The sequence below is a fragment of the Apodemus sylvaticus genome, chromosome 21 (genome assembly GCF_947179515.1).
Source record: "Apodemus sylvaticus chromosome 21, mApoSyl1.1, whole genome shotgun sequence".
In the NCBI taxonomy this organism is placed as follows: Eukaryota; Metazoa; Chordata; class Mammalia; order Rodentia; family Muridae; genus Apodemus; species Apodemus sylvaticus.
This window is the reverse complement of record NC_067492.1, coordinates 5,384,396-5,410,640: the sequence shown is the minus strand read 5'-3', so window position 1 is coordinate 5,410,640 and position 26,245 is coordinate 5,384,396. Positions and strand designations below refer to the sequence as shown.

At 47.7% G+C, this 26,245-nt stretch overlaps 2 protein-coding genes across 3 annotated transcripts in view; both read right to left on the bottom strand.

The window, feature by feature from the left end:
- Nup133 (nucleoporin 133) overlaps positions 1 to 10,428 on the bottom strand; it is a 49,346-nt gene extending 38,918 nt beyond the window's left edge. Inside the window, exons 1-7 of the mRNA XM_052166693.1 lie at positions 10,148 to 10,428; positions 7,818 to 7,936; positions 7,326 to 7,429; positions 4,397 to 4,504; positions 2,336 to 2,470; positions 1,456 to 1,626; positions 86 to 241 (exon numbers count right to left, since the gene is read on the bottom strand). Of these exons, the coding sequence (XP_052022653.1) occupies positions 86 to 241; positions 1,456 to 1,626; positions 2,336 to 2,470; positions 4,397 to 4,504; positions 7,326 to 7,429; positions 7,818 to 7,936; positions 10,148 to 10,326 (972 nt within the window). The 5' untranslated portion in view covers positions 10,327 to 10,428. The remainder of the gene's footprint in view (positions 1 to 85; positions 242 to 1,455; positions 1,627 to 2,335; positions 2,471 to 4,396; positions 4,505 to 7,325; positions 7,430 to 7,817; positions 7,937 to 10,147) is intronic.
- Positions 10,429 to 15,282: 4,854 nt separating this feature from the next.
- Abcb10 (ATP binding cassette subfamily B member 10) overlaps positions 15,283 to 26,245 on the bottom strand; it is a 29,604-nt gene continuing 18,641 nt past the window's right edge. Inside the window, exons 8-13 of one of the 2 annotated variants that reach the window (XM_052166691.1) lie at positions 25,258 to 25,467; positions 22,692 to 22,771; positions 20,960 to 21,140; positions 18,461 to 18,504; positions 17,497 to 17,531; positions 15,283 to 17,300 (exon numbers count right to left, since the gene is read on the bottom strand). In XM_052166691.1, the coding sequence (XP_052022651.1) occupies positions 17,033 to 17,300; positions 17,497 to 17,531; positions 18,461 to 18,504; positions 20,960 to 21,140; positions 22,692 to 22,771; positions 25,258 to 25,467 (818 nt within the window). In that variant the 3' untranslated portion in view covers positions 15,283 to 17,032. The remainder of the gene's footprint in view (positions 17,301 to 17,496; positions 17,532 to 18,460; positions 18,505 to 20,959; positions 21,141 to 22,691; positions 22,772 to 25,257; positions 25,468 to 26,245) is intronic. The other variant, XM_052166692.1, reaches the window with a different exon arrangement.

Here is a 26,245-nt window from a genome sequence, read left to right as displayed (position 1 = left end):
CAGGTAACCAAAAGACAAAGAGAGAACGAGCAGTCACACACCGTGAGTGATGCACAAACCAGAAGTGGACACTGCTGATCCTTACCCAAATGGCATCGGTGATGCCCTCCTTCAGGGTCCTGTGCAGATCCCAACTGTGGGCCTGCTTCTCTGCAGAGTCATCCAGTTCCCATTTGCTGATGTTTGAACTGGTCAGGGTGTAGAAACTTGATCGTTCTCTGTCCCACAGAACACTGGCCAGCTGTGCAGAGAGAAAGGGGACATGCTGAGACCGACTCCAACTTCATTTGCTTTATAGCTTTCTGACTATAATTCTTGTCCCAGGCTCTGCAGGAAGTAGACCTTGAAAGCAAAACCAACTCTCCAAAGAAGAGGCCTGGGAAGAGCAGAATTGGAAAGCAGAGTTGGGAGATAGGAAAGTTACAGTCCTCAGAAAACCAGTGTCTTACTACGTTGGAAAAATACATAAGAACTCTTTAAAGAAGCCACAACAGAGGCTCGAGTGGCTTACAAACTTAGTAAGTCCTGGAGACAATGGCTATGGCTTTTGAGAGAAGAACTTGAAGGGAATCAGGCAGGGAGAAAGACACTTATTAGACATGGTCATTGTTTGCATGAGTAGACTCTTTGGTACAAAACAGATGTTAAGCTATGTGCACAATGATTTTTAGTTTAAACCCCCCATTGTCTCCATTTCTCCTATTATAGGGCACAAGAGAGCAATAGTGAAGCTGTCCCTGCCTGTAATTAGGAGTGTAACAGGACACTGACAGAACAGTGGCTGAAGATACACCCAGAAACAGCTGGAGAACCACTGATGTGCAACGGAGAGAAGCAGAGACTATCACGGAGGTTGGAAACCCAGGCCACCTGAGAAAAGGGACAGCTTCATTATCAGGAGCAGAGATGAAGAGATGGTAAATCTGTGTTTACACATGACTCAGGGGAAGAGTGCCAAGTGAGGTCAGGAGTGTGCTGAGTGACTACCTCACCCTCCGGCTCACTGAAGAAAGGGCTCTGCTTCACAAGAGAACGAACCAGAGAAGCTGGCACCTCTAGGCCTACATCCCCTACATGCCAGGTCAGCAGTGGGGAAAGGGGGAGACGCCACACAGACAGAGGAGTGGGAGAAGATACACAGCCAAATTTAACCTTAACATTTTCACAACAGGGCTGGAGAAACTTGTTGTTCTTCAAGAGGACCCAAATTGAATTCCTAGCACCCTCATGGCAGCTCACAGATAGCTGTAACTCCAGTTCCAAAGGCTCTGGTGCTCTCTGCTGGCTTCTTGCAGGCACCAGGCAACCATGTGGCAGCCGGGAATATATACAGGCAAACAGTCATACACATAAAAGTACAAGAACAGAAACACAGTGGCTTACATTCATACAAAGGCAATACCACTGTCGAGGGAAACATTCAGCCTAGTGCAAAGGAGTTCTTTATAAACTTACCATGAGGTCACTAGTAGGGGACAGAATCCCAAAAAGGGAAGAAACCCTGCGGCCAATCCCTGAGAGCATGCCTTGGCCCTGGGGCAGGACGTGCTGGTGAACCCTTCCTGAGCTTTCAGGAATCAATCGAATCAACTGGCTCCCCACGGAGGACAGGATGAAACTTCCTCCCTGTGAATAAATACCAAATCCTTTCACTAATTAATACACAAAGATACTCTTACAGAAGAAATAAATTTCATCTTTAAAATCTGAGCTTTAAATGAAGGGTTTACTACTGGTATGTTCAACAAATGTTATATTTCTTTTTCTTCTTCTTTTGAGGCAGCCTCATGCATTCCAAGCTAACCTTGAACTCACCAAGGTAGCCAAGGATGACCCAGAACTCCCTGTCCTCCTGAATGCTGGGATCACAGACATGGGCCATTACATCTGGTTTAAGTGGTTCTAGGGATGGAATCAAGGATCCTGTGCCTGCTAGGCCAGCCTTGCATTGCTTTTAACTGTAGAGTAGATATCAGCAAGTATTCTTATAGTGTCTAAGAGAATTAGTTCCCCACCTCTTTTGGAGGGAGGGGGAAGACAGGGTTTCTATATGTAGCCCAGGCTGTCCTGGTACTCAGAGATCTACCTGCCTCTGCCTCCTAAGTGCTGAGATTAATGTTATGCACCACCAGACCCAGCTTGCATAAGCCTTTCTAACAGAGCCTTTGTAATTGTCCGAAGACTTGTCCCTTGCTCTAGGACACACTATGGCCCTCACCTTGTTCTCTGCCTGGCCTGGCCCTGATGGCTCCCAGGTCCCTAGACCTGCTCAGAGCCCACACTCCCAGCTTCTGACCTCCCTACACACCCACACTTCAGCTTCCCCCATACACACCTGCACAGCTGTCAGGAACCTGCACATCTTCTCGCCTCCCAAATCCACACAGGTGTCTGAGTAGGTGTCTTCCCTAGCGAGACTGGGCCAGTAGCGGATGGACCCCTCTTTGGTAGCAACCATGACAGAAACAGCCTTGAAACAAAACCACAGTCATCAGCAACAATGCAAGAAGGCCTAATAAGCAGGAGCCTAAGACACTGATGAAAACAAGAATTTAAGTTCAGTTTTGTTATTTTATATATTTAATTATTTATTTTAGAGAAGGCCTCATTCTGAAGCCCTGAACTCTCAGAGATCTGCTTGCCTCTGCATCTCAACTGCTGGGATTACAACTGTGTGCAACCATGCCCATCAAAACTCTTTAAAAAATAAGCAACAGTAAAATTGCCTTTGTCATGTGAATCTCCCTGTGTGCAGATGGTGTTAGCACCCATCCTAAGGACACAAAGTCCTGTCATCCCACTCCGGATGAGACCCCGACGGCCGCCCTTCCCCGGGTTTATCCAGGAACCAGTTTCCATCTCTACACTTCTGGCACTGTGAGAACTCAGAGAGCGCCAGCAGCAGACTGAACCATAACTGTGCTTCTCCACCTCAGCTCTCCCTGAGGTTTAGCTGAGTTACTGCATGCACCTGTGACTGAGCTGTCTGTCAAAGGACCCACGGGGTCATTTCCAGCCCCAGGGCTGCAAATAAAACTGTTGTAACAAAGTGACCTTTGTGTTAACTTTCCATTTCTCAATCAAAATTATAAGATTTGCAGGTGGATGGACAGAGCTTGAAACTATTCTATTAACTGAGAGATCCAGGCTTCGAAAGAAAAGCACTCTGTTTGCTCTCACATGTAAATCTTAGCTTTTGTAACATATTTTTACTTATGTGGCAATGGGTGTGCACACAGCACAGAGGCCAGGAAACTAAAAAGGGAAGAGAAAAAAGCAGTGTAGAGGGTGATGAGGCTGCTAATACACATGTGATCTGCGGGTGGGAGGGGTTAAGTGGGGAGAGGGAGCAGGGAGATGGAGGAGCCTCAGCTGAAGCTAGGTTACAGATCGCAGCACTGGGGAGCAGAGGCAGGTGATTTCTGTGAGGCCAGCCTGGTGTACAGAGTGAGTTCCAGGACAGCCAGGCTACACAGAGAAACCATGCCTTCAAGAGGGGGGCTGGGGGAGGGGGGGAGAGAAAACGAACCTGGGAACCTAGAGTAAGAGCATGCACCGGAGTCTGCAGCGTCAGGCTCATCAGCCATTCTACAGCTGTGCAGCCGTGCCCCACTGATGCTGTGTGTGCTGTTCTAATGGCTGACAGTGCCAAACAGCTCCTCACGTGATTATGGTAAAGTTGTGTCTACTGAGGACTTTGCCCTGCTTTAATTTTTTTCTTCTCTTTCTTTCATTTATGTATTTTATGTATATGAGTGGTTTTGCCTGCATGGACATATGTGCATTATGTCCACGCCTGGTGCCTGTGGAAATCAGAGGGGATCCAGTTCTCTGGGACTGGAGTTACAGATGGTTGTGGGTCACCATGTGGCTGCTGGCTATTAAATTGGGTTCCTCTGCAGAAGCAACAAGTGCTCTTAACCTCGGGGCCATCTCTGTTTTAACTTGGATTTATGAGTATTCCCTCAGTCTGTACCTTGTTGCTTCATAATCTTACTTTACAGAAAGCACTGTTTGTCTGAGACATTAGCTTGCCTGGTCTAGTTCTAGCCCGCCTGGAAGCTGACAAGGCCAGGCTGGCTCTGCCCTCATGGAGATCCGCCTGCCTCCACCTCCTCATGGTGGGATTAAAAAGTGTGCACCTCCACCAGGCTCTAGATCGGCTTTGTAAACAAAGATTTCTAAAAAATACGTGTATGCCTGCTTGTCTGTACGTTCACCGCCTGCCTGCAGGTGTCTGCAGAGGTCAGCAAAGATGGTCGGATCCCCTAGAACTGGAGTTGCATGCAATTATGAGTCAACCAAAATGGGTGCTGGGTGTGGCTCTTACCCCCCCCCCCCCCCCCGCACCTCCCATCCACCTGACAGCCCCTTCAATCATCTTTAAGTCACCCACCTGAACAGAATGCACATCACCTGAGGTTGCAGCGTAAGACAGTGCTACCAGGTCAGCGCTCCAGTGGAAATCGCTAGGGGGCAGCTGGAGTTCTTTGCAGACAGACAACTGCAAGGCAAACCCAAATAGAAAAACCTTTACATCCAACCCAGTTTGTTCATTCTGGCCCCTTAATCCTTCTGCACACTTCCCGGGTCTGTCCTGAACACTGCTCCACAGTATCCTTTCTTTTCTCAGTTCTTGTTGATCAACAACAAAGCCAGGGACACACGGGTGCTAACATGGACCTCACAGGACTTAGTCTGTGCTTGCTGTGCCAGGCCAAGCACTCTACTTGTTACAAGCGGCTCCCAAGCTTCCTATTGCTGTGACCCTTTAATACAGTTCCCCATGCTGCAGACACCCCCAACCATAAAATTATTCCATTGCTATTTCATAACTACAAGTCTGCTTTTGTTATAAATCATAATGTAAATGTATATGATATGAGACCCGTGGGTTGAGAAACACTGGGCTGGGGAAGTGGCCAGGTTTCCTGCAAAACTTTGCTAGCTGAGGTAATAATTTATTTGACATGTAAAATCATTACAGCCAGAGAGAAATTACACCGTTTCCTTGAAACTACTTTTTTTTTCTTTTTGGATTTTCGAGACAGGGTTTCTCTGTGTAGCCCTGGCTGTCCTGGAACTCACTCTGTAGACCAGGCTGGCCTCAAACTCAGAAATGCACCTGCCTCTGCCTCCCAAGTGCTGGGATTACAGGTGTGCGCCACCACGCCTGGCTGGAAACTATTTCTTAGGCCTGCAGCTGAGCACTCGGCTCCCTCTGCTGACTCAGCACGCCTGCAGCACCCCCTCTTTCTACTTCTAACCACACATCCTTTCTGAGTAGCCGGGGAAGGCGGCAAGTCTGCAGACACCAAGATTCAGTGAGGAAGGAGCCCACACTCACATGGGACGATGACCCACAGGTGGTGACAACAGCTGGGAGATGGTCTTGAGAAGAGGCTAAGAAAATGTTACGCACTTCACCGATGCTCCCACTGTTGGGAGCTGGCCACCCAAAGTCAGCCTAGCAACTGATGTCATTTTCCTACGAATCCAACTTACAATCCAACCACAAAGCTCCACTCTGAGCTGTGTGGGCGGTACCAGTGCTAGACTTCTATAGGCACTGCCCAGCACTGTGCTCCTGAACGTTCTCAAAGCCTCTGATTTTAGTAAATGCAAATAATACAGATTTTGTTTAAACTATTAAATGGTGGAAGCCCTTTAGGTGAGGAAGGATAACACAGAGGCTCTCGGTATAGCGGAGGAGCCTGTTGGCTTGGGTATGGTTTCCTTTATCAAGGTCGAGAGCTCAAGCCTGTCTGAGGACAAGGACAACGGGAGCTGCAGGTCTGTATTTACTCTACATCAAAGGCCAGCATTAATTCTTCTCTTACATCTTAAGCTACTCGTATTTAAAGTTGATGTTAGCCAAAGGCATGGCCCCTTCTCTCCCCACCTGCTAATCATTTTGGAGTTTAAAGTAGGAGGAGACAATGAGAGTTTAGTGTGAGAGAATACGGTGCTGACGCTGACGTTCCGGGATCAGCTCCTTTTCCCTTCTCCTTTCCTTCTTCTCTCTCTCTCCCTCCCTCCCTTTTCCTTCTCTTCTTCCTCCTCTCTCCCTCTCCCCCACCTTCCCTTTCCCCCTTTACTCCTTCTTTCCCTGGTTGTCCTGAAATTCACTATGTAGACTAAGCTGACCTTGAACCCATAAAAACCCACCTGACCTGTCTCTGCCTCAGGACAGAGGCATGCACTCCCACACTGGGCTGCTTTGTTTTAATTTTTTAAAATTATTAATTTTATACATGAGTATTTTGCCTACCACAGGTATGTCTGGCACTGGTGCCTGTGGAGGCGAGAAGAAGGTACTGGATCCCTTTGGAATTAGAGTTGAGGCACCATGTAGCTGCTGAGAACTGACCTGGGGACTTCTGCAAGAACACCAAGTAAGCCAAACCACTGAACCATCTCTATAAGCCCTTCCCAGGGTCTTTAGAGGCAAAGAGGGTGGCTACCCTAGGAAAGAGGTGGACTGCCAGAGTAGCTTACAGGACAGGAACCTATATCCCCAGTATGTGAGAATATACGCACACGCATGTGCACACAGGTCTGTCTTTCTCACATAGGGCTTTCAAGGACAACCGGAGTTAAGAGCAGGCCAGATGTACATAGTAAGCTATAATTTGGGGTTATCGATAAGAAAATAGATTTTTAATACCACAGAGGGTAGATATCTGCCCAGCTGCAGTGCTAGTTAAGGCTCATTGTAAATATAAAGGTTGTGTCTTTCATCTAGGAACTAAATGTCAGAGGTGGGGTAGAAACCCTGGATTGGGATTAAAATTTTCTACAACAACACATGATCCAGAGCTCAAAGACAGAAGTATCTCAAGCTCATGTTTGTTTATTTTGACTGCAGTGGGTCTTTGGAGAAGAAAAAAAACCTAAAGACATCAATAAAAATAAAGTATTAAAAGAGAAGTTTTTTCCAACACACTGAATGTACATTCACTATTTCATTATCCTGAATTCTTTATTTCTTTATTTCTCTATTTCTTTATTTAAAAATCTGGTGCTTTTCTTTATTTTCTCCTTCCCACCCTCCCCCCTTCTGTATGAGTGCTTTGATACATATACATCCAATGCCAGAAGAGGTCCTCCTATAGATGGTAAGCCACCATGCAGTTGCTGGGAATTGAACTCAGAACCTCTAGAAGAACTCTTCACCACTGAGCCATCTCACTAGCCCCCATATCCTGAATTCTTAATGTTTTCACAGATTGACTGGCCTCATTTGTAAACTTTAAAGGATAAAGGTACAAATAAAGAACCAGCTGGGACCCCCTTTCCTGACTGGGTATCTGAAGGGCCATTACCTTAGTGACAGGCGACATACCAATCTTCCAAATGAGGAGCTTCTCTGTGCACACCAGGCAGGCCCACCCACCTTCATCAATGTGGACAGACAGCTGATCGTCGGCTGGGGGATAAGGGATACAGTTAACCCCACATCCAGACCATGAAAAGTCATTTCATCTCCTTATGGCAATATCTTTTTTATCACATTTGTCACCAAAACAGGGAACTGCATTACTACTCCTGCAGAGGACCTGGCTTTGGTTACCAGCACCCACATAGCGACATACATTGGTGAACACCAAACTGGGGATATAAGGGACTGAAGTTTACACACAGTTCTTAGAATCACTGATCACTGATATGACTATGTTAGAAAGACTAATTCAGCCTCACAGACCAATGTCTCAGGGATGGGGAGAATTCAGCAGGCTGCCTACTCCTCTACCAGACAAAGCCAAGAAGTCATCGCATGTGACCAACATGGGAACAAATGAAAAGATGACACCTACCCTCAGCCATCGTCAGGGCTTCCATGATCTTAACAGGCAGAGACGATCCAAACACTCTCACATCGTAGTTCACAGACTCTGATATGGAGTGGTGAGGGAACATCCGAGTAGGCGTTCCTCTAAAGAAAGAGACTGTGTAGGATTACTTGTAGCTTGACATTTCCCACCATGCTCACCTTCAAGAACCTACTTGCACTGTCTCTAATGAGGTGTAACAGTGAAAGATACCAGCTTGTGTGCACCATGTAACTAACTGTACTGTTCAACAGAACTTATGAAAACTGTCTTAATTTGTTTGCTAGTGCTGTGATATAGACCATGAGCAAAAGCAACTCAAGGAGGAAAGAGTTTATTTCATCTTTTATTTCCAGGGCACTACCCATCACCAAGGAAAGTCACTGCAGGAAATCACCCAGGGCGGGAACCTGGAGGCAGGAACTGAAGCAGCGGCCATGGACGAATGGTCTTTATTGGCTTGCTCAGTTTGCTTTCTTAACACACTCCAGGGCCACTTGCCAATGGATGGCACTGCCCAATGGGCCAGGCCCTTTGACATCAATCACCAATCATGAAAATTACTCCTGAAGGCAAGCCTGTGAGGTCATTTTCTTCTCTTTAAAGATTTACTTATTTTATGTATATGAGTAAGTTGTTGCTGACACACTAGAAGAGGGCACCAGATCTCATTACAAATGGTCGTGAGCCACCATGTGAGTGCTGAACATAGGCCCTCTGAAAGAACAGCAGGTGCTCTTAACCACTGCCATCTCTGGGGTGGGGGTTTCTTAACTAAGTTCCCCTCTACTCAGATGATTCTAGTTTGTGTCCACAAAAAACTAACCACCATGCCTGAATTATTTGAGTTCAGAAATTAGGCGTGAGTGTGCCTCTGCTTCTAAGGTCAGTACTGCAAAAGATTTCTCAAACAATAAAAGTCAAAGCCAGGCACAGAGAGGAGGCAGATCTCTGTGATGTTTGAGGTTAGCCTGGTCTACATAGTTCCAGAACCCTATCTCAACAAACAAGCAAACAAAAAAAAAAAAAACGAGGGTCCCACATGCGCTCTCAGCATCACAGTTACCCTCTGAATTATCACAAGGCTTGTAGGTTCATACATCTTGACCATAAGTCTCAGTCAGACTCAGTATTTCCTGTTTTAATGCAGAAGAAATTCACTATATATATATTTGTGTGAGTTCGCACACCTGAGAACAGGTGCCTAGAAGCCATGGGCATTGGAACCCTTGCAGCTGGAGTTACAGAGGGGTGTAAGCCATCTAGCACGGGTGCTGGAAAGAGAGCTCAGCTCCTTTCCAAGAGCAGCAAGTGCTCTTAATCCCATAGCCATCTTTCCATCCCAGAAAGCCATCTGGAACAAAGGTAGCCTGATTCTGGATTTTTGTATTAATTACATGGAGGAGGATAACAATTCTACTAGATATGTGGATTGGGCAGCACACTAGCATCTTTAGTGAAACACACACCCTCTGTCTGTCTGTCTCTGTCTCTCTCCGAAAAGTGATTTTATGTGACCTAGTCACAACATCACATTTTTGTGACCCAAAGTCCTTTAATTTCCAATCAGTATGTAGTAATAGAATTTGCTGGGCACTGAGAAAACATTTTTGCCAGTGTTTGTAGCCTCTTATCATGAGTCAGATCTGTATACTGAATCCTGCGACTAAGGTAAGGATGCCAAGATCCTGACTTAAAGGTGGAACTGTTAAACAAAATGATGGTATCCAGACAAGCTACTGCACTCTTGAAATATAAGTATCTAAAGAGCGGAATGCAACAAAAGTCAGCCTAGGGTACATACCATGGCCTGTCCCAAAGTGGGTAGGACTGAGTTCCGGGTTGCATTTCTACACTATAGCACAAAATGATTAGACCAGACCAAATGCGTTACTCGTGTCAAACGCCACAGCGTCAAACTACTGCTTTAAACAAACAGCAGCCCGAAACTAGCCTGCTTTCCTTACCTGCCTGTGTCAACATAATAAAGAAATAACCTTTGCTTTAATCTTTACGATAATCCGAAGTATGTTCCTACCTTACAAACACTGCCTGGATAGTGCTCAAAATGTGCTTCCATTCTATTCTGTAGCGCGGAGACTGAGTGAATTCTTGAATCCAGTAAATAGTTAACAACAACAACAACAACAACAAAAAAAAAAAAAAACAGGCAGAACGAGGGTCATCATTACAAGCGGAAATAGTGCGCAAGAATGACTAGAAGTACTTTCCAACTCTGTGGCAGCTTACCCCACTGCCTGGTTCCATCTGCCCGCTTTGGAGCTGATCCTGCTGATCGCCGAACCCCCACTTACCTAGAGCTCACTGAGCTGCGCCGGCCTACCGGCGAGAACAACACGGGAGAGCTCACCGCAGATCCCAGAGACAGACCCCTCCTGCTCGCTCTAGGCGTGGACGCGGGCCCGATTCCGACTAGCGGACCCCGTCGGGTCCCTGGCCCCGGGGTTCGCGGAGAGGATACGGCTGGAAACATGTCTGCACAGACCGTGGAGGAAGCTGCACTCGAGGGCGTAAAGCGAGAACCTCGCGCGCCCGGAGCTTGAACACCAGAGGGGCGGGAAGGCGCCTAGAGATGACGTAAGACAGGCGCTCAGCAAATCGGGAAAAGAAGGCGCGTCGCAATGACGTTAAGAGCGGCACCAAGACGCAGGGCGGGGTCGGAACTGGAAGAGCTTGTGATTACGTCCCATCCAGCACCGGGGAGGGGCGTGGCAAGCGATTTTGAGTCCTAGACCTGTTTCACCTAAGTGGCTTGAGTGCTCGGGAGCGAGAACTCGAGAAGCGCGGATCTCTGGCTGGAGCTGACCCTCCGCAGCGAACGTGGACTGGGGAAGGACGCGCCCGTGGGCAGAGGTGGGGAAGTCGCACTCTGTGTGCCTCGGCGGTGTGCTCAGAGTTTTTCCCAACCTAATTCAGATCGGTTCAGGGTTATACTTCGTCCGGATGTGCGGGCTGTGCTGTGGGCCGCAACTGTTTGCTTTCCAGGCACAGCTTGCACTTTGATGGGTCTGGCCTACTGCCCGAGATTCGGAGATGACTGTGCCCAAGCCCCCAAGCATGTTCACTCTCATCCCTTCCCCTGAAGTCCCAGACCCTTGTAGAAACCCTGTAGCAGGCGTGCACACAGCTCTGTTAGTCCTCTGTGGCTATTTTGGAGGGCCGCAATTGTGTGTATGGGGGGGTCTTTTCAAATCTGCTCCCCACACTACTAAACGATGAACTAAGGTAAACCCAAAGTTGTACTAGAGTTTGTAAAAATTCAGGGCTGATAATTGCCCAGTGGTTACATGCTGAATTTGTGAGGTCGCTTGTGTGACCTTTCCTTTTCAGTTCTTTCATCGCGTCCCACTATGACTCCATTGTTAGCCGGACTTTTGGCTACTTTATAGGTTCCTATTCTACCACCTTTCCCTTCCAACCCCACAACACTAGGAGAGAAAGGCTAGAGGGGAAAGGAGGCTTCGATATCCATAGACTACTTACTGCTGATAGAGGCATAGAGTTCCTTTGGGGAATTTTGATCTTTGCTGAGAAACAAACGCCAAAAGATCAGAAAGAGGGCATTGGACTCTGGAAATAGTTACAAGGGGGTTGTGAGCCACCTAATATGGGTGCTGGGAATTGAACTCGGATCCTCTGCAAAAGTATCATGCACTCTTAACCACCGAGCCTTCTCTCCAGTCACACATTTGGCTTCATTATTATTTCGGAGATAGGACCTCACTATGTAGCTTTGCCTGTCCTGAACTCACTGTTCACCAGGTTGGCCCCCAACTCAAGAGATCTGCCTGCTTCTGCCTCCCAAGTGCTAGGATTGAAGAAGTGCACCCCCATACATACAATGATTTTCTTTTAGAGTGTATTTTTTCCTTAAGCATGTCTTTGTGGTTTTTTTTTTCACACCCATAAATGTAGTATTACCTAATTCTCACTAATTCAACATCTCCAAACAGGGAATGTTCAGCTCACAGGTGCTAGAAAGCCATTCCAGCTTCTGCAGAGGTTTATACAAGGGGTGGACAGCAAAACTGACCTCTTGTGTCCACAGTGGTCTCTCAAGTAATTATGTTTTAGTATTTCTGGTATTTGAGACAAGGTCGGGTGGAGCCCAAGGTGGCTTTGGTCCTGAAGATACAAGAACAAAGCTGACCCTGCCAAACCTCTTCAGACACCACTTTGTCCACCTCCTACTGCGTACACAGTAAGATAACGAGGAAATGTCCTGGGCTCTGTAGGACCCAAAGGCAGCTGCAGAACAAAAAAAAAAGTTGTTCATTTCTCTCAGCTGGAAGAAAATACAAGATAACTGCCAGTAGCCCAAGTGTAATCTTGGGGAATATAAATAACAGGCACAGTCGGGCGTGGTGGCGCACGCCTGTAATCCCAGCACTTGGGAGGCAGAGGCAGGTGGATTTCTGAGTTCGAGGCCAGCCTGGTCTACAGAGTGAGTTCCAGGACAGCCAGGACTACACAGAAAAACCCTGTTTCGAAAAACCAAAATAAATAAAAAAAGAACGGGCACCCAGTTCTCCCCACTTAAGACTTATTTAGCCAGTGTTTACTTAAACATTCTCCTCTTTTTAGCCCAGACAGCCTTAAGTGTACTTTGTACTTGTTAAGCTGATCACAAAGATAACTAAGTCACCCTCTATTCAAGATATGTAGTAATAGCTAGAAAGACATTTAATAGTAGCTACTTGAGCAGGTGTGGCAGCAGGACCAGAAGATGTTCAAAGCCAACCTGGGCTACATGAGACATCATCTCAAATACCAACAAACAAAACCCAAAATGCAATTACCTGAGAGACCATTATGGACACAAGTTTGTTAGGCACGTCAGAAGTAAATATAGTAGTATACAGGGGGCAGGGAGGGAGGCCACAGAGAGGAGGAGTCATCCCTGCCCCCTGCTCTAAGGATGAGAGAAAGCAGCCCTCCAGTCCACAGTCCAGGAGAAACTTGTGCAATGGTATCAGAGCCTTTATTCTGGCAAAATGGAGTGTAGGCAAATTTTGGTTTCTTTAAACACAGAAATGCTAGGGGAATATGTCTTCATTTTAATCCCAGGTGTGGGAATATAGAGATGCTTCACATTGTCTTCAACACCTGATTATGAGGCAAGTGGATCTCTTGAGTTTGAGGCCAGCCTGGTCTACAAAGTAAGTTCCAGTACAGCCCAGGCTACACAGAGAAACCCTGCCTCCAGAGGATCGCTGGGATTAAAGGTGTGCATAACTGTCTGGCTTGCACAGGTATGGCATACACACAGACACATAAAAAACATTTTTTCTAAAACCCCAAATAAGGGGTTGAAGAAATGCCTCAGCAATTAAAAGCACTGGCTGCTCTTCCAGACGTCCCAAGTTCAAATCCCAAAACACACAATGAAGCTCACAATCTGATGCCTTCTGGTCTGCTGGCATACATACAAAGCACCTGCATATATTAAAAAGCAAAACCCACCAAAATAAAAGCCAAACATGTAGCATGCAGTCAAGACACTACCCTGGAGCTCTGGGACCAGCCAACCTGATTGTAGAGAGCTTTATTGGGGTGCTATGTCACCTGGCAGGAAACTTGACATTAACCTAGGTGAAGCTCCTCTCCCAGTCTTTGAGCAGGAACTCCTGTGTTAGCCATAATCCCCTCCACCTAGGGTGGAGGCTCAGACCAATGGCCTGCACTGCTCAGACCGAAGACCATTGTTCTTCAAGGATCTGCAGTTTCCTGAGAGACTCTAGCCACCTGCGAAGCAACCTAACCGGTTCTATGGCGAGTTTCCAGCCTTTGGGGGAAGGGTTCTTCCCGTGCCCCCTATATATTTGGACGCCCCCCCCCCCATCCATTAAACTTTGAGTCTTGATCAGAAAACCTCTTGTCTTGGCTCTGCATTTCTCTCGCAAGCCTGTTCTTTTATTCCCAGCTTTCCTTCCAGGTGACCCGTTCGATGTAACTGCTGCAGGCAGTTACACCTGATAACAGAGGATCAAACACTGAAAGATGAGGGCCACTCCGCTGTCCCGACCCTGAGCAGTGCCCTCCCAGGCATGAGGGGCTGAATCCCTTGGGAATAGCAAGGAACTTTCTCCCTGAAGTTGCCTGTGTCATGCTATGACAGCAAAGAGAGGCTAAGACAAGTGACAAACCAGTTTACAACCAAAGCTGCCTCCCTCGCTGAGTACATGCGACCTAAGTGTTTGTCTACATCGTGGGATTTACCAGAGCACCAGATGTGACGTGTACAGAATGCTGGAAACAAGGCAGACCCTAAACACTCTGCCTGCCACAGCGCTTTGCTTATGGTGGGGCAGTAATGGGGCTGGAGTAGGGGGACAGACACTAATAATAATCACATGAGAACATTGAGAGTCTCAGGAGCCGGGCGGTGGTGGCTCACGCCTGTAATCCCAGCACTTGGGAGGCAGAGGCAGGTCAATTTCTGAGTTCGAGGCCAGCCTCGTCTACAGAGTGAGTTCCAGGACTACACAGAAAAACCCTGTCTCAAAAAAAAAAAAAATCCAAAGAATAATCACATGAGAACATTAAGAGTCTCAGGAGTCAGGAGCCGGGCGGTGGTGGCTCATGCCTGTAATCCCAGCACTCTGGGAGGCAGAGGCAGGCGGATCTCTGAGTTCGAGGCCAGCCTGGTCTACAGAGTGAGTTCCAGGACAGCCAGGGCTACACAGAGAAACCCTGTCTCGAAAACAACCAAATCCAAAAAACCAAAAAAAAAAAAAAAAAAAAAAAAAAAAGAGTCTCAGGTAAGGAAAGGCAGGGACTATGTATATGATATGTTAGACTAAAAGTTTTTTCGAAGTCAGGCAGTGGTGGCGCACACTTTTGATACCAGCACTTGGGAGGCTGAGGCATGCAGATTTCTGAGTTCGAGGCTGGCCTGGTTTAAAAAAAAACAGTTTTAGCCTCTATAGTAAATTCTGTTAAGGAACTAAATATGTGGGTGGTGGCAGCAGGGTCAGTGGTGAGTTAGAGGCCAGCCTGGTCTACACAGGGAGTTCCAGAACAGCCAGGGATACAAAGAGAAACTCTGTCTCAAAAACCAGGGGTTAAAAAAAGAATCTAAAGTGAATATGTACAAAATTTTATAAGAAGTGATAACCATTAGGCTAAAGCAGGAATGTATGTAAGTCGGATAGCACTTAGCATGCTTGGGGTGTAAGTCAGTGGGAAAGCACTTAGCATGCTTGGGGTGTAAGTCAGTGGGAAAGCACTTAGCATGCTTGGGGTGTAAGTCAGTGGGAAAGCACTTAGCATGTGTGGGCTGTAAGTCAGTGAGAAAGCACTTCGCATGTGTGGGGTGTAAGTCAGTGAGAAAGCACTAAGCATGTGTGGGGTGTAAGTCAGTGAGAAAGCACTTCGCATGCATGGGGATCCTTAGATCAACCTCGGCATCATAACGGACAGACACGGATTAAGTTCACTATAAATTTTAATCTGATATAAAATGTTAAACATATTAAGAAATAAAATGCAATGACTCAATTCAATCTTTGTAATACTTTCCCACCAGCCTGATCTGCAGCTGCTCTGAGTTCTGAGAACACCCTATGAGGGGCGGAGCCAATGGACAGTGGAAGTTGACTGTCACAGACATGCTGTCTACCCACCCCAGGACCACCACGCCTCAGGCTCTACATCACTAGCAGAAAAAAGCACTTCCTCCTGAGGCAACACCCAGTTAACAGCACAGATACAAAAAAAAAAAAAAGAGAGAGAGAGAGCAAATTCATTGGCCTCTGTCATTGCTGTAGGAGCTGTGGCTCTGTAGGTGGCAAAGGACAGGAGCAAGGGCGGCTCCACATTCAGGTTCCATGTACACCGTGGAGTGGGACTTCCAAACTCTTCAAATGTTTGAAACAAAGTCTTAGGCACTGACTGGTCTTAAAACTCACTATGTAACACAGGGTTGGCTTCCCAAGTGCTGGGGCAGGGGGTGAGCCACTATACTCTTCTCTTTTTGGAAACCAGAGCACTTATTTCATGACTGTTGAAATCTTCAACATGAACTGAATGCTGCAACAATTACCCTCTTGGGTTTAGGTTGTTCCTTCACAGGATCCACATCTACACAATAAACAGTTCAGGAGCCTCTGTCCCCTAGAGCCCCCTCCCCCAGGCCCAGCGGTGTCTCATCCCCCCCCACACACACACACCCTGGCACTCATTAGAGGTTCTCTTGTGCTTGGCAGGGCAGGGCAGGTCGACTTCTGAAGGTGGCAGAACTCAGAGTACCAGGCAGGGCAACGTGCATCCTAACTATGGAGCCCCAGCGGCTGCGGTGCCTTTTGCTGCCTTGCTTCTGCAAGGGCCACCACACTCAAGGCTGAAAATTGTATTATTCAGATCCAGCCTTATTAATAAAAGTTTAAGATATAAAACTACAATAGACTTGGGAATTACATATTTAAAATGGATATTTTTTTTCTTTCAAAATGCATGCTTCAGCAAATGCGACATGGGTTCTCATTCACCTCGTGGGTGAGGTCTGGTCATTTGTATCTTGCTTCTCAAAAGGAATCATGAAATGAGGTAATAAAAAAATAGAAGCTTTCCAGTTTACAGAACGGGACTTCTTCCTTTGGCAAAAATGCATCAGGCTTTTGAGTGCCCAAACGGTGAGCACTACACATTCTGACAGGTACAGCCTTGTGGTGATCCAGAGCCCTGACACCTGAAGATAATGGGGGACAGACAAGGCAAACTTTCCCTCAGGGGCCCCAGTGACTAGCAAACCGGCTTAGTTAGGCCTTTGGTTTCTAATTCCCTTTTTAAAGTTGTCACCTGAGAACAACTCGACCCTGGCAGCACACACAGGAAGTGAGGTGTTCTGCTCGGCTAACAAACCCTGGACACCTGCAGTCACTTCAGTGCTTTAGACATTTAGAGAGTTACGATTTTACAAGTGAATAAAGATCCAGGAGGACTGGTACATCATCATAGAACGGTATTGTACATTCTTTGCAAAAGGAGACATACTTCAAATTACTGAAGTATACGCACAGGCTTCAGATCTGTCCTCTCCAATGCTGTTCGGTTTTAAGGTCTCTCAGACAGCCCACCACTAACTGCTGCTTGGTCTGTCTTTAGACAGGGTACTGACAAGTACACAATGAAGGAGTCATAGACCATCTGCTTCAGCTGCCCAATACCTAGACTTCAGGCTACACCCGCGCAGGTTCCAGGAACTGCTCTGCTCCATTATATGACACGAAACTCTGCTTGTTCACCAGTCTTCTGTAAAGCCCATTGGGCTTCAAAAGCAGCTCTTCATGTGTCCCATGTTCACAGATCTTCCCTTGGTCAAGGACGGCGACAAAATTGGCATTCTTAATGGTGGACAGGCGGTGGGCTATGATCAGCACGGTTCTTCCGTCCATCAGGCGGTCCAGCGCCTCCTGGACCAGGTGCTCATTCTCAGCATCCAGGGCACTGCGACAGACAAGGCCACACACAAGAGGAAGCAGAGATCACGGAGCTGCTTACATGCTTGCACACGCTGCCAAGACGCGCAAGACGGCCTGCACACACACACCACACAACACACACACACACACACACACCACACACACACAGATGCACATAAGATGCACTAACATCGTCACATAGGTCACAGAGATAACCTCACCTGGTTGCTTCATCAAGGAGAAGAATTTTGGGGTTCTGAAAAAGGAAAAATGAAGAAGAGAAATGACTTATCAGGGAACACAGCTCTGGACGGTGAGAAGATGGCTGAGACAGCTCAGCACGGAAAGGCGCTAACCACCAGGCATGACAACCTCAACTGACTCCCAGACCCCACACCATCAGGAGGAGAGAAATGACCTGACAAGTTGTTTGCTGACATTTGTGTACCCCGACCCAAGATAAATAATAAAACGTAATGAAAACATTTAAAGATAACTATTATACTTTTAAAAGAATTATTTATTTTATGTATGTGAGCACACTGTAGCTGTCTTCAGACACACCAGAAGAGGGCATCATGCCGGGCAGTGGTGGCGCACGCCTGTAATCCCAGCACTCTGGAGGCAGAGGCAGGCAGATTTCTGAGTTCGAGGCCAGTCTGGTCTACAGAGCGAGTGCCAGGACAGCCAGGGCTACACAGAGAAACCCTGTCTCGGAGGGGGGCGGGGGGGAGAAGAGGGCATCAGATCCCATTACAGATGTTTGTGAGTCACCATGTGTGTGCTGGGAATTGAACTCTTCTGGTGTACCTGAAGACAGCCACAGTGTAATTATACACATAAAAATAAATGAATAATATTTAAAAATATCACTATATACTGAGGAGAGTAACAAGGGAGATTTTGCTTCCTCAAAAGCACAGTGTCTGCCTCCCCACCAAGAGAGCTCCAGCTCAGCATTTTACCAGACTGTCAGCCATATATATTATATATTCAAACATCCATAATATATATATGTATGTATGTATATATGTATATATATGTGTGTGTGTGTGTGTGTGTGTATGCGCAAACACACAGACATACATGCATGCGCGCGTGCGCACACACACACACATATATCCCTTCCTCAAAAAACAAAACGGAAGTGGGCCCTGGCAAGTTACCAGCAGGCGGTTGTCTTACCTTCAGCAGAGCTCTGGCTATTGCGATCCTCTGCTTCTGCCCACCTGACAGAAACAAACAGAGAAGCAAGCTTAACAAAAATGCTTTGGAAAATTTCCAATAAAACAAGCGACAACTTGGCGGGATCTTCCTCCACTTAGTCACAATGGATGGGCACAAATTTGCTTTTAAACACCCTGTCTTACTAAACTACAAGGCAAGCAATTACCAGAGCTGACATATACTGAGGATTTCCTTCACAGAAGACTCCCCTAAGTGCACCAGGCATGTTAATCTCTAGCAGTCGTTACTCAGGGCAGACCCTAGGATTGCCCTCATTTCTCATTACATGGGTCGTGCCAACAGCATCCTTTCCAGCTGACTGTGGGTAGGACATCTTTATTCACGGTGATGCCAGGTAGCTGCCACTCATCAAGGCGTCAACGCAGTCAGCAGGCGCTAAGGTGCTGCACTCACATGGAGCCATCATGGGATGCAGGGAATCCCCTGCCTGGCCCTCTGCAGCAGGTGGCTGAGTGCCCAGAGGGGTCCCTGGAGTATCCTGGGGTGAAGTCCTGTGGCAGTAGCTAGTGCCTCTTGGAATACTGTCCTCAACATGAAGTAGCATGCTGAAAACCTATAACAAAGTGTCTGTTTCTTTCAAACTGCAAAGGCATTTGCGTGCAGCAGTATATATCTACAGTCCTAGAACTCTGAAGGGCAAGACAGGAAGATTAAAAGCCAACCTGGACTGTACAATGAGACTCTTCCTCAAAAAAACAAAAGGGACCAAGGGCCTGTGCCTCCTTGACTAAAAATTGAAACATGAGAACCCTGTTAAGATATAAGAACATGCAGAAATCATTCCAAGGGAGCAGGGGACTTGAAAAAAAAATGAGCCCTCAGCCACGAGTCTCCCGTGATGTTTGCTTTTTAACCAGTGGTCACCATCTTGCTGCTTCATTTGTCCTCTGTGGTCTAACCTCAGAGCTGGGGAGGACCACTGCCAGGTCTAGCCGTCAGACACCTCAGAGGATGAGAGCTAGAACCACTAGAGGAAATACGTTTCAGCATTAGCACTGAAAGAAGTTTGTGTCTAACTGAGTAAGTGCCTGCCTTTAGGTCTGGTTCAGGTCCCACTTCACACTGCAGCACAGCCAGGTGGAACAGGCTTCCCTTTTCCTCCCGAGCACGTGGAGCCCACGGCGTGCAAATGCACAGTTGTCTGCTGCATTCTAAGATGATGTCCTGGAATGGCCAACCCTGCCCCCCCCCCCGAAGCAAAGCCATTCATACACTTGGCCCAAAGGCCACACAAGGATCACAGCCTCTCTTCACAAAGTCCTCACGTCAAGGGGGGGGGGCTTTACATTTTTCAGAGGAGCTTTAAGGAAGCAAGCACAGCCTTGGAGTACGGCTCCCTGGAAGATGCTCGCCAACCGTGCTTGAGGCCCAGGGCTGTTTCCCTATCACTATAAAAGACAATAAAGGGGCATCTCATCTGGCAGAAATGACAAAACGGTCCATCAAAGTGTCCACTCTTTGCCCTTTCTGGAAAATGCACTGGCCTCTGATCCTCACTGGAAAATAAAAACACTTTTGTGGTAATATGAATAAAAATGGTCCCCATAAGCAATGTTTAAATGGTTTGTTATGCCGGGCAGTGGTGGCGCACACCTTTAATCCCAGCACCTGGGAGGCAGGCAGATTCCTGAGTTTGAGGCCAGCCTGGTCTACAGAGTGAGTTCCAAGACAGCCAGGGCTACACAGAGAAACCCTGTCTCAACAAAACAAAAACAAAAACAAAAAACCCAAAAAGCTTTGTTACCAGAGAGTGGCACTGTTTGAGAAAGATTACATTAGGAGGTGTGGCCTTGTGGGACGACTTTCTTACTGGGGGTAGGAGTTGAGTTTTCAAAAGCCCACACAAGACCTTCTTGTTCTTGTTCTTGTTCTCTCCCCCAACCCCCTCGCCTAGGATCAGAATGCATTCCTTCTCTAGCACCATGGCTGCCTGCCTACTGCCGTGCTCCCCACCATGATGATAATGAGTTACCCTCTGAAACCATAAGCCAGCCCTAACTAAATTAAATGTTTCCTTTTTATAAAGTTGTCTTGGTCATGGTGTCTCTTCACAGCGACAGCACAGTCTGCGATGACTCTCTGTGCTGGTTTCTTTGGGATAATCCTTTCCCTCCGGCAGTTTTCTTCATCGACCACTACATCACATCTCTTTTCTTTAATTCCCTACAGCCTCAGGTTGCAAAGTGCATCCTTCCTCAGATGCACTCAAAGGCTTGCTGTCACAAGCTAACTGGCAGCATTCCCAGGGAAAGTTCTGGGTACACAGTGAAGGAGACACAACCTTTCAGAAAGGATGAGGTGGTTTTCTTAGGCCACAAGGATAGAAACGCATCAACAACAGTGCAATGGGAACCACGTGGGGACATCCGGGGACAAGTGTTTCTGCTGCACTGGCAGGAGTAAGACACCAAATTCGACAATGTGAGGAGCACTCACCGGACAGGAGGGTGCCCTTCTCCCCCACCACAGTGTCAAAGCCCTGTGGGAAGCTACGAATGAACTCAGCGGCATTGGCCACCTCTGCGGCCCTCTCCACCTGCCGGGCTGTGATTGAGGAGGGGTTGTCAGCACCGTAGGCAATGTTTTCAGCGACAGAGCAGGAAAACAGGACTGGCTCCTGAAAACAGAAATAGAGTGCATTTGTCAGAAACTTCAGACAACTTCCAAGGATGCTGGCCGAGAGTGACACACACTACCAGACCTGTCTGGAGGTCTTACTCTCCTACAACCTCACGCAGCTGATTTTGAAAGTTCCCGTTTAGGGGCTGGCAAATGTCTCAGGAGGAAAAGGTGCCTGTGGTCAAGCCTGAGAACATGAGCTTTCAGTAAGTTCCAGCCCTAGAACCTGTTCAGTAAAAGGAGAGAGCCAATTCCTGTAAGTAGTCACCTGACCTCCACATGCACACCATGTTATGCACACGTGCGCACACACACACACACACAATAATGTAATTTTTTCAAAAAGGTCCCAGTTTACCATGAAGACGACCAACTTGATCTGCTGTCTTCACCACACTGTGGGAAGGAGACCCCAAGATGGGTGCCTACAATTGCTGACCCATGACAACCTTATAAATCTCAGCCGCTTCCCTAGGGCTAGCAAGGCCTGGAAGACCCAAGTGTGACTACCTACCTTCCACTACAGGCAAAGGGCCCAGGTCCATCCATTGCTTTCTTACAACCAAGCAGACACCACCACAGCATCCTGATTGCCAGGGCCGCACTCAGCACAGCGGCTCAGTCTCGCCTCTGCCCTCATGACACACACTGCTGAGGTCTAGTCAGTCCCATGGCTGTACCATCTATCCATCCTAGTGCGGAAGTGCCCGTCACAGTGTGGGGACAGGAGGCATGGGCGTGACCACAGGGTCCACGGAGGCCCTGGCTGTGATTCAGGCGTTGCTCCACACAGTCTTGTGCAAGGCGCTCCGTGAAAAGGAAGCACGCTTGCTTCTTATGGCCACGCAGGGGAACTGTGAAGGACAGCAAGGTTCTGCTGGTCCTCCCTCAAGCCCCCACTACTGCACAGAAACCAGTCTCGCTCTCAATAGAAAGTCAGCATTTTGGGCTGGAGAGATGGCTCAGTGGCTAAGAGCACTGTCTGCTCTTCCAGAGGTCCTGAGTTCAAATCCCAGCAACCACATACTGACTCACAACCATCTGTAATGAGATCAGATGCCCTCTTCTGGTGTGTCTGAAGACAGCTACAGGGTACTCACATACATAAAGTAAATAAATCTTTAAAAAAAAAAGTCAGCATTTCAACTGAAGTGTGTTGAGTCCCTAGGAGTGGGTGGAGTGGGTGTGTGCAGTGGGTGTGTGTGGAAAGGTGTCTGTGAAGTGTGTGTGTGTGTGTGTGTGTGTGTAATGGTGTGTGGAATGCTGTGTGTGTGAGAAGTGGGTGTGTGTGAAATGGGTGTGTGTGGAGTGGTGTGTTTGTTGTGGGTGTGTGTAGAGTGAGTGTGTATGGAGTGGGTCTGTGTGGAATAGGTGTGTGGAATGGGTGGAGTAGGTGTGTGTGGAGTGGTGTTTGTTGTGGGTGTGTGTAGAGTGGGTGTGTATGGAGTGGGTCTGTGTGGAGTGTGTGTGCGTGTGGAGATGGCGGGAAAGGGAAGGAAAAGCAGCCCCTCCCCCGACAGATGAGCGCTGGGGAAGCCTGTCTTCCTACCTGACTGACTGTCCCAATCTTGGATCTCAGCCACACGGGGTTTAGCTGACGAATGTCATGGCCATCAAGACTGACTGTTCCTGATGGGAGAAGGCAGAGGTCACCACAGGTCAAGGGTGATAACCAAAGTGAACCCAAAAAGGAGGGAAAATCCCAGATTCACTGCTCCCTCCCTCCTTTACTGAGACAGGATCTCATGTAGTCTAGCCAACTTCAAACTCTATGTAGCCAAGGATGATCTCCAACTTAATAATAATAATGTGTCAGTATTTGGCCCCTCTCCCCCTAAAGCTGTACTGGGATCAAACCCAGATATTTATGTACACTAAATAAGCAGTACCAGTTGATCCACATCCCTGGGGAAGTCTTTAAAGACGAAACATATGGTCAGGACTTGGGGTGTAGCTAGTGGTGGAATGCTCACCTAACATACCCAAGGGCCTAGGTCCTGTCCCAACCCCTGAAGAAAACTAACTTCCATAGTGTCCACACGGACCCAAATCCAACAAGACTGGGACTTTCAGAGCAGCAGGAGCCTTCCGGGATGTCTGAGGCTAGAACCCCCCTCCTAGGGGATACGAACCTAGCTGCAGCCACACCTTCCTGTTCCTGAGTTTGGGGTGCTGGAAGCTGGGCTACCTAGCAAGGTTGGTTTCCCACGAATCTGATATCGTTTTTTTAAAGATTTATTTATTTATTACATGTGAGTATACTGTAGCTGTCTTCAGACACTCCAGAAGAGGGCATCAGATCTTGTTACAGATATGTGAGCCACCATATGGTTGCTGGGATTTGAACTCAAGACCTTCGGAAAAGTAGTCCTGCTCTTAACCGCTGGGCCATCTCTCCAGCCCCACGAATCTGATATCTTATGTAGAGCCTTGATTCCAAATAGAAGTGTGTGGGACAGGGGGACACACAGCGTGTACTGGCAAACAGTTCTGATGCAGCCTCCTGACTCGACAGTCTCCTGACCAGCTGGTATCAGAAGAGAACATGAAGGCCTGGTTCAGGGATGGAGGTCTACAAATGCTCTGCAGGTTTAAACTGGAGTCTCTTTAGCAGCCCCGTCTAAGACTGCGAAGCAGTGCACATACAGACATATCTCATGAATGGATGGGACAGTCCCATACTTGCTAAGTCCAAAAATCAAAGCTCACGTACTCTAGGCAGTAAAAGGGGTAAAGATTAAAAAAAAAAAAAAACCCACACTTTTGCTCTGAAAGGGTGGTATAACCCTATTGAAAACCACAGCCAGGCAAGGTGGTGCATGCCTTTGATCCAAGCACTTGGGAGAAAGAGGAGGAAGAAGAGGAAGAGAAAGAGGAAGAAGGAGGACAAGGAGGAGGAGGGCTGGGGAGATGGCTCAGGAAATAGAGGGTTTGCATAGAGGCAAGGACCAGAATTCAATAAAAATACACAACAGATTGACTACAAGCAAGCAAGCAAGCACAGTAGACGCAGGCCTATAGTTCCAGCTACTCAGAAAGCTAAGGCTGAAGGGTCACAAGTTTAAAATCAGCCTGCAAAACTTAGTGAGAGGACTGGAGAGATGGCTCAGTGTTTAAGAGCACTGACTGCTCTCCCAGAGGTCCTGAGTTCAATTCCCAGCAACCACATGGTAGCTCACAACCATCTGTAATGGGATCTGGTGCCCTCTTCTGGTGTGTCTGAAGAGAGCAACGGTGTACTCATATACATAAAATAAATAAAAAAAAAAAACAACATAGTGAGAATCTGTTTCAAAAGAAAAGGTAAAAAGAGGGTTGGAGGGGGGAATCTTGAATGCTACGAGTTGAGAGCAATGTTAGTAATGTCACACAGGGGCATGGACCCTGGTCACTGTATTAGCTGTTTCTAAAACAACTAAGGAAGTGGGCCTAGTAGTACATGCTTGGAATCCCAGCACTTAAGGAGGCAGAGGCAGGAGGATTGCCACAGTTTGAGGTAAACTTTACCTAAACAGTAGGTCCCACGCCAATTAGAGCTTGAGAGAAGACCCTGCCTCACTAAACATAATCAACCCACCCACCAAACAAACAAACAAACAAACAAAAAGCAGTAAGGAGGGGACTGGAGAGATGGCTCAGCGGTTAAGAGCACTGTCTGCTCTTCCACAGGCCTGAGTTTAATTCCCAGCAACCACATGGTGACTCACAACCACCTGTAATGAGGTCTGGTGCCCTCTCTAGGTCTACAGGCACACATGCAGGCAGAACATACAAAATAAACTTAAACAGTCTGGTATGGAGGCAGAAGGCTCTAAAAAATAGCCAAGGATCAGCCCTGAGGCAGAAGCCATCAGAAGGCCTCTCAAAATCCAGAATTGCCAAGTCAGCACCTGTCAAGGCAGAGTTCAAGTGTGGGTATGGGACAGTCCACAGCACCTGTGGCTGCTAGCACCAGAAGGCCCTGGGTACTGCTGGGCAGTCTTGCTGATCATTTCCAAGAGTGGGAACATGGGGAAGTGTTGTCAGATGTGGTCTCTCCTAGGCATGGGGTGGGAGAAAGAAAAGACACCGACAGCTCAGGGATGCCTCTTCCCACACTGTCACTAGCCACCTACCAGAATCAGGGTCATATAACCGCAGCAGGAGCGAGACCACTGTTGATTTCCCAGAACCACTAGGGCCAACCAGTGCTGTGACAGATCCAGACGGGATGGAAAGACTGAAATCCCGGAACACGGACACCTCTGGGCGAGCAGGGTACGAGAAGTGCACATTTCTGAATTCCAGGGCACCCTGGAAGGTTTTCTCATCTAACACCATCCCCTCTGAAACACAAGAGGGCATGCAGAAAGCCAAAGTGAGAACAGCGCTCAGGGCAGGAGGCACCTGTCTCCCTGTGTGTGTCTCCCTTGCCTGACTGGAGGCAACAGAAACAGATGCTCCTGGAGGGTGCTATGAGGGGCAGGCCTAGATGCTGGGCTTATCGTGTAAGGTCGTGTGTGACCTTACGGACCTGAGGTGTCACCTTGTCTTGGGAGCAGTGTGAAGCACAGTGCGCTTCACAGTCAGTGAAGACTGACGCTCTGGTCTGGCCCACCTCAATAACTTCTCTCAGTGACCCTGTGCTCAAGGGGCTTCTGTGCAGAGTTCATCTACTCCAAAGAAACATTTGAAAGCACAGTGATGGGACGCATGAGAGTCAGGAGAATAAGGAGAGTCAAAGGTTAAGGAGGGTCAAAGGTTTACTTAGCCCCAGTGTAGCCTGGCCTGATACGGAACACACACACCACTTATCACTGGATTTCATGCCCTCGCTTTTATCATACTGGGCAATATCAAGCTCGCAGCACTGTAAGCTGCCTAGCAACATGCAGACACCTCTGAGTGCTGAGTGGTGTTGCTCACGGTCACCCTCTGCCCACAGCTCCTGCAGGTGGTCTCTAAGCCCAGGGCTTGAGAGAAGGTGATGGCAAGGAGGAGGAGATGGGCCTCCATCAGTACCAGCATCACCCTCCAGTGCCAAGAAATGTAAAGCCTATTTTTTTCATCTCCGCCTTCCCCAGCCTCTTACAAATGTCAGGATCGCTAAGGAAGAGTCGGTCA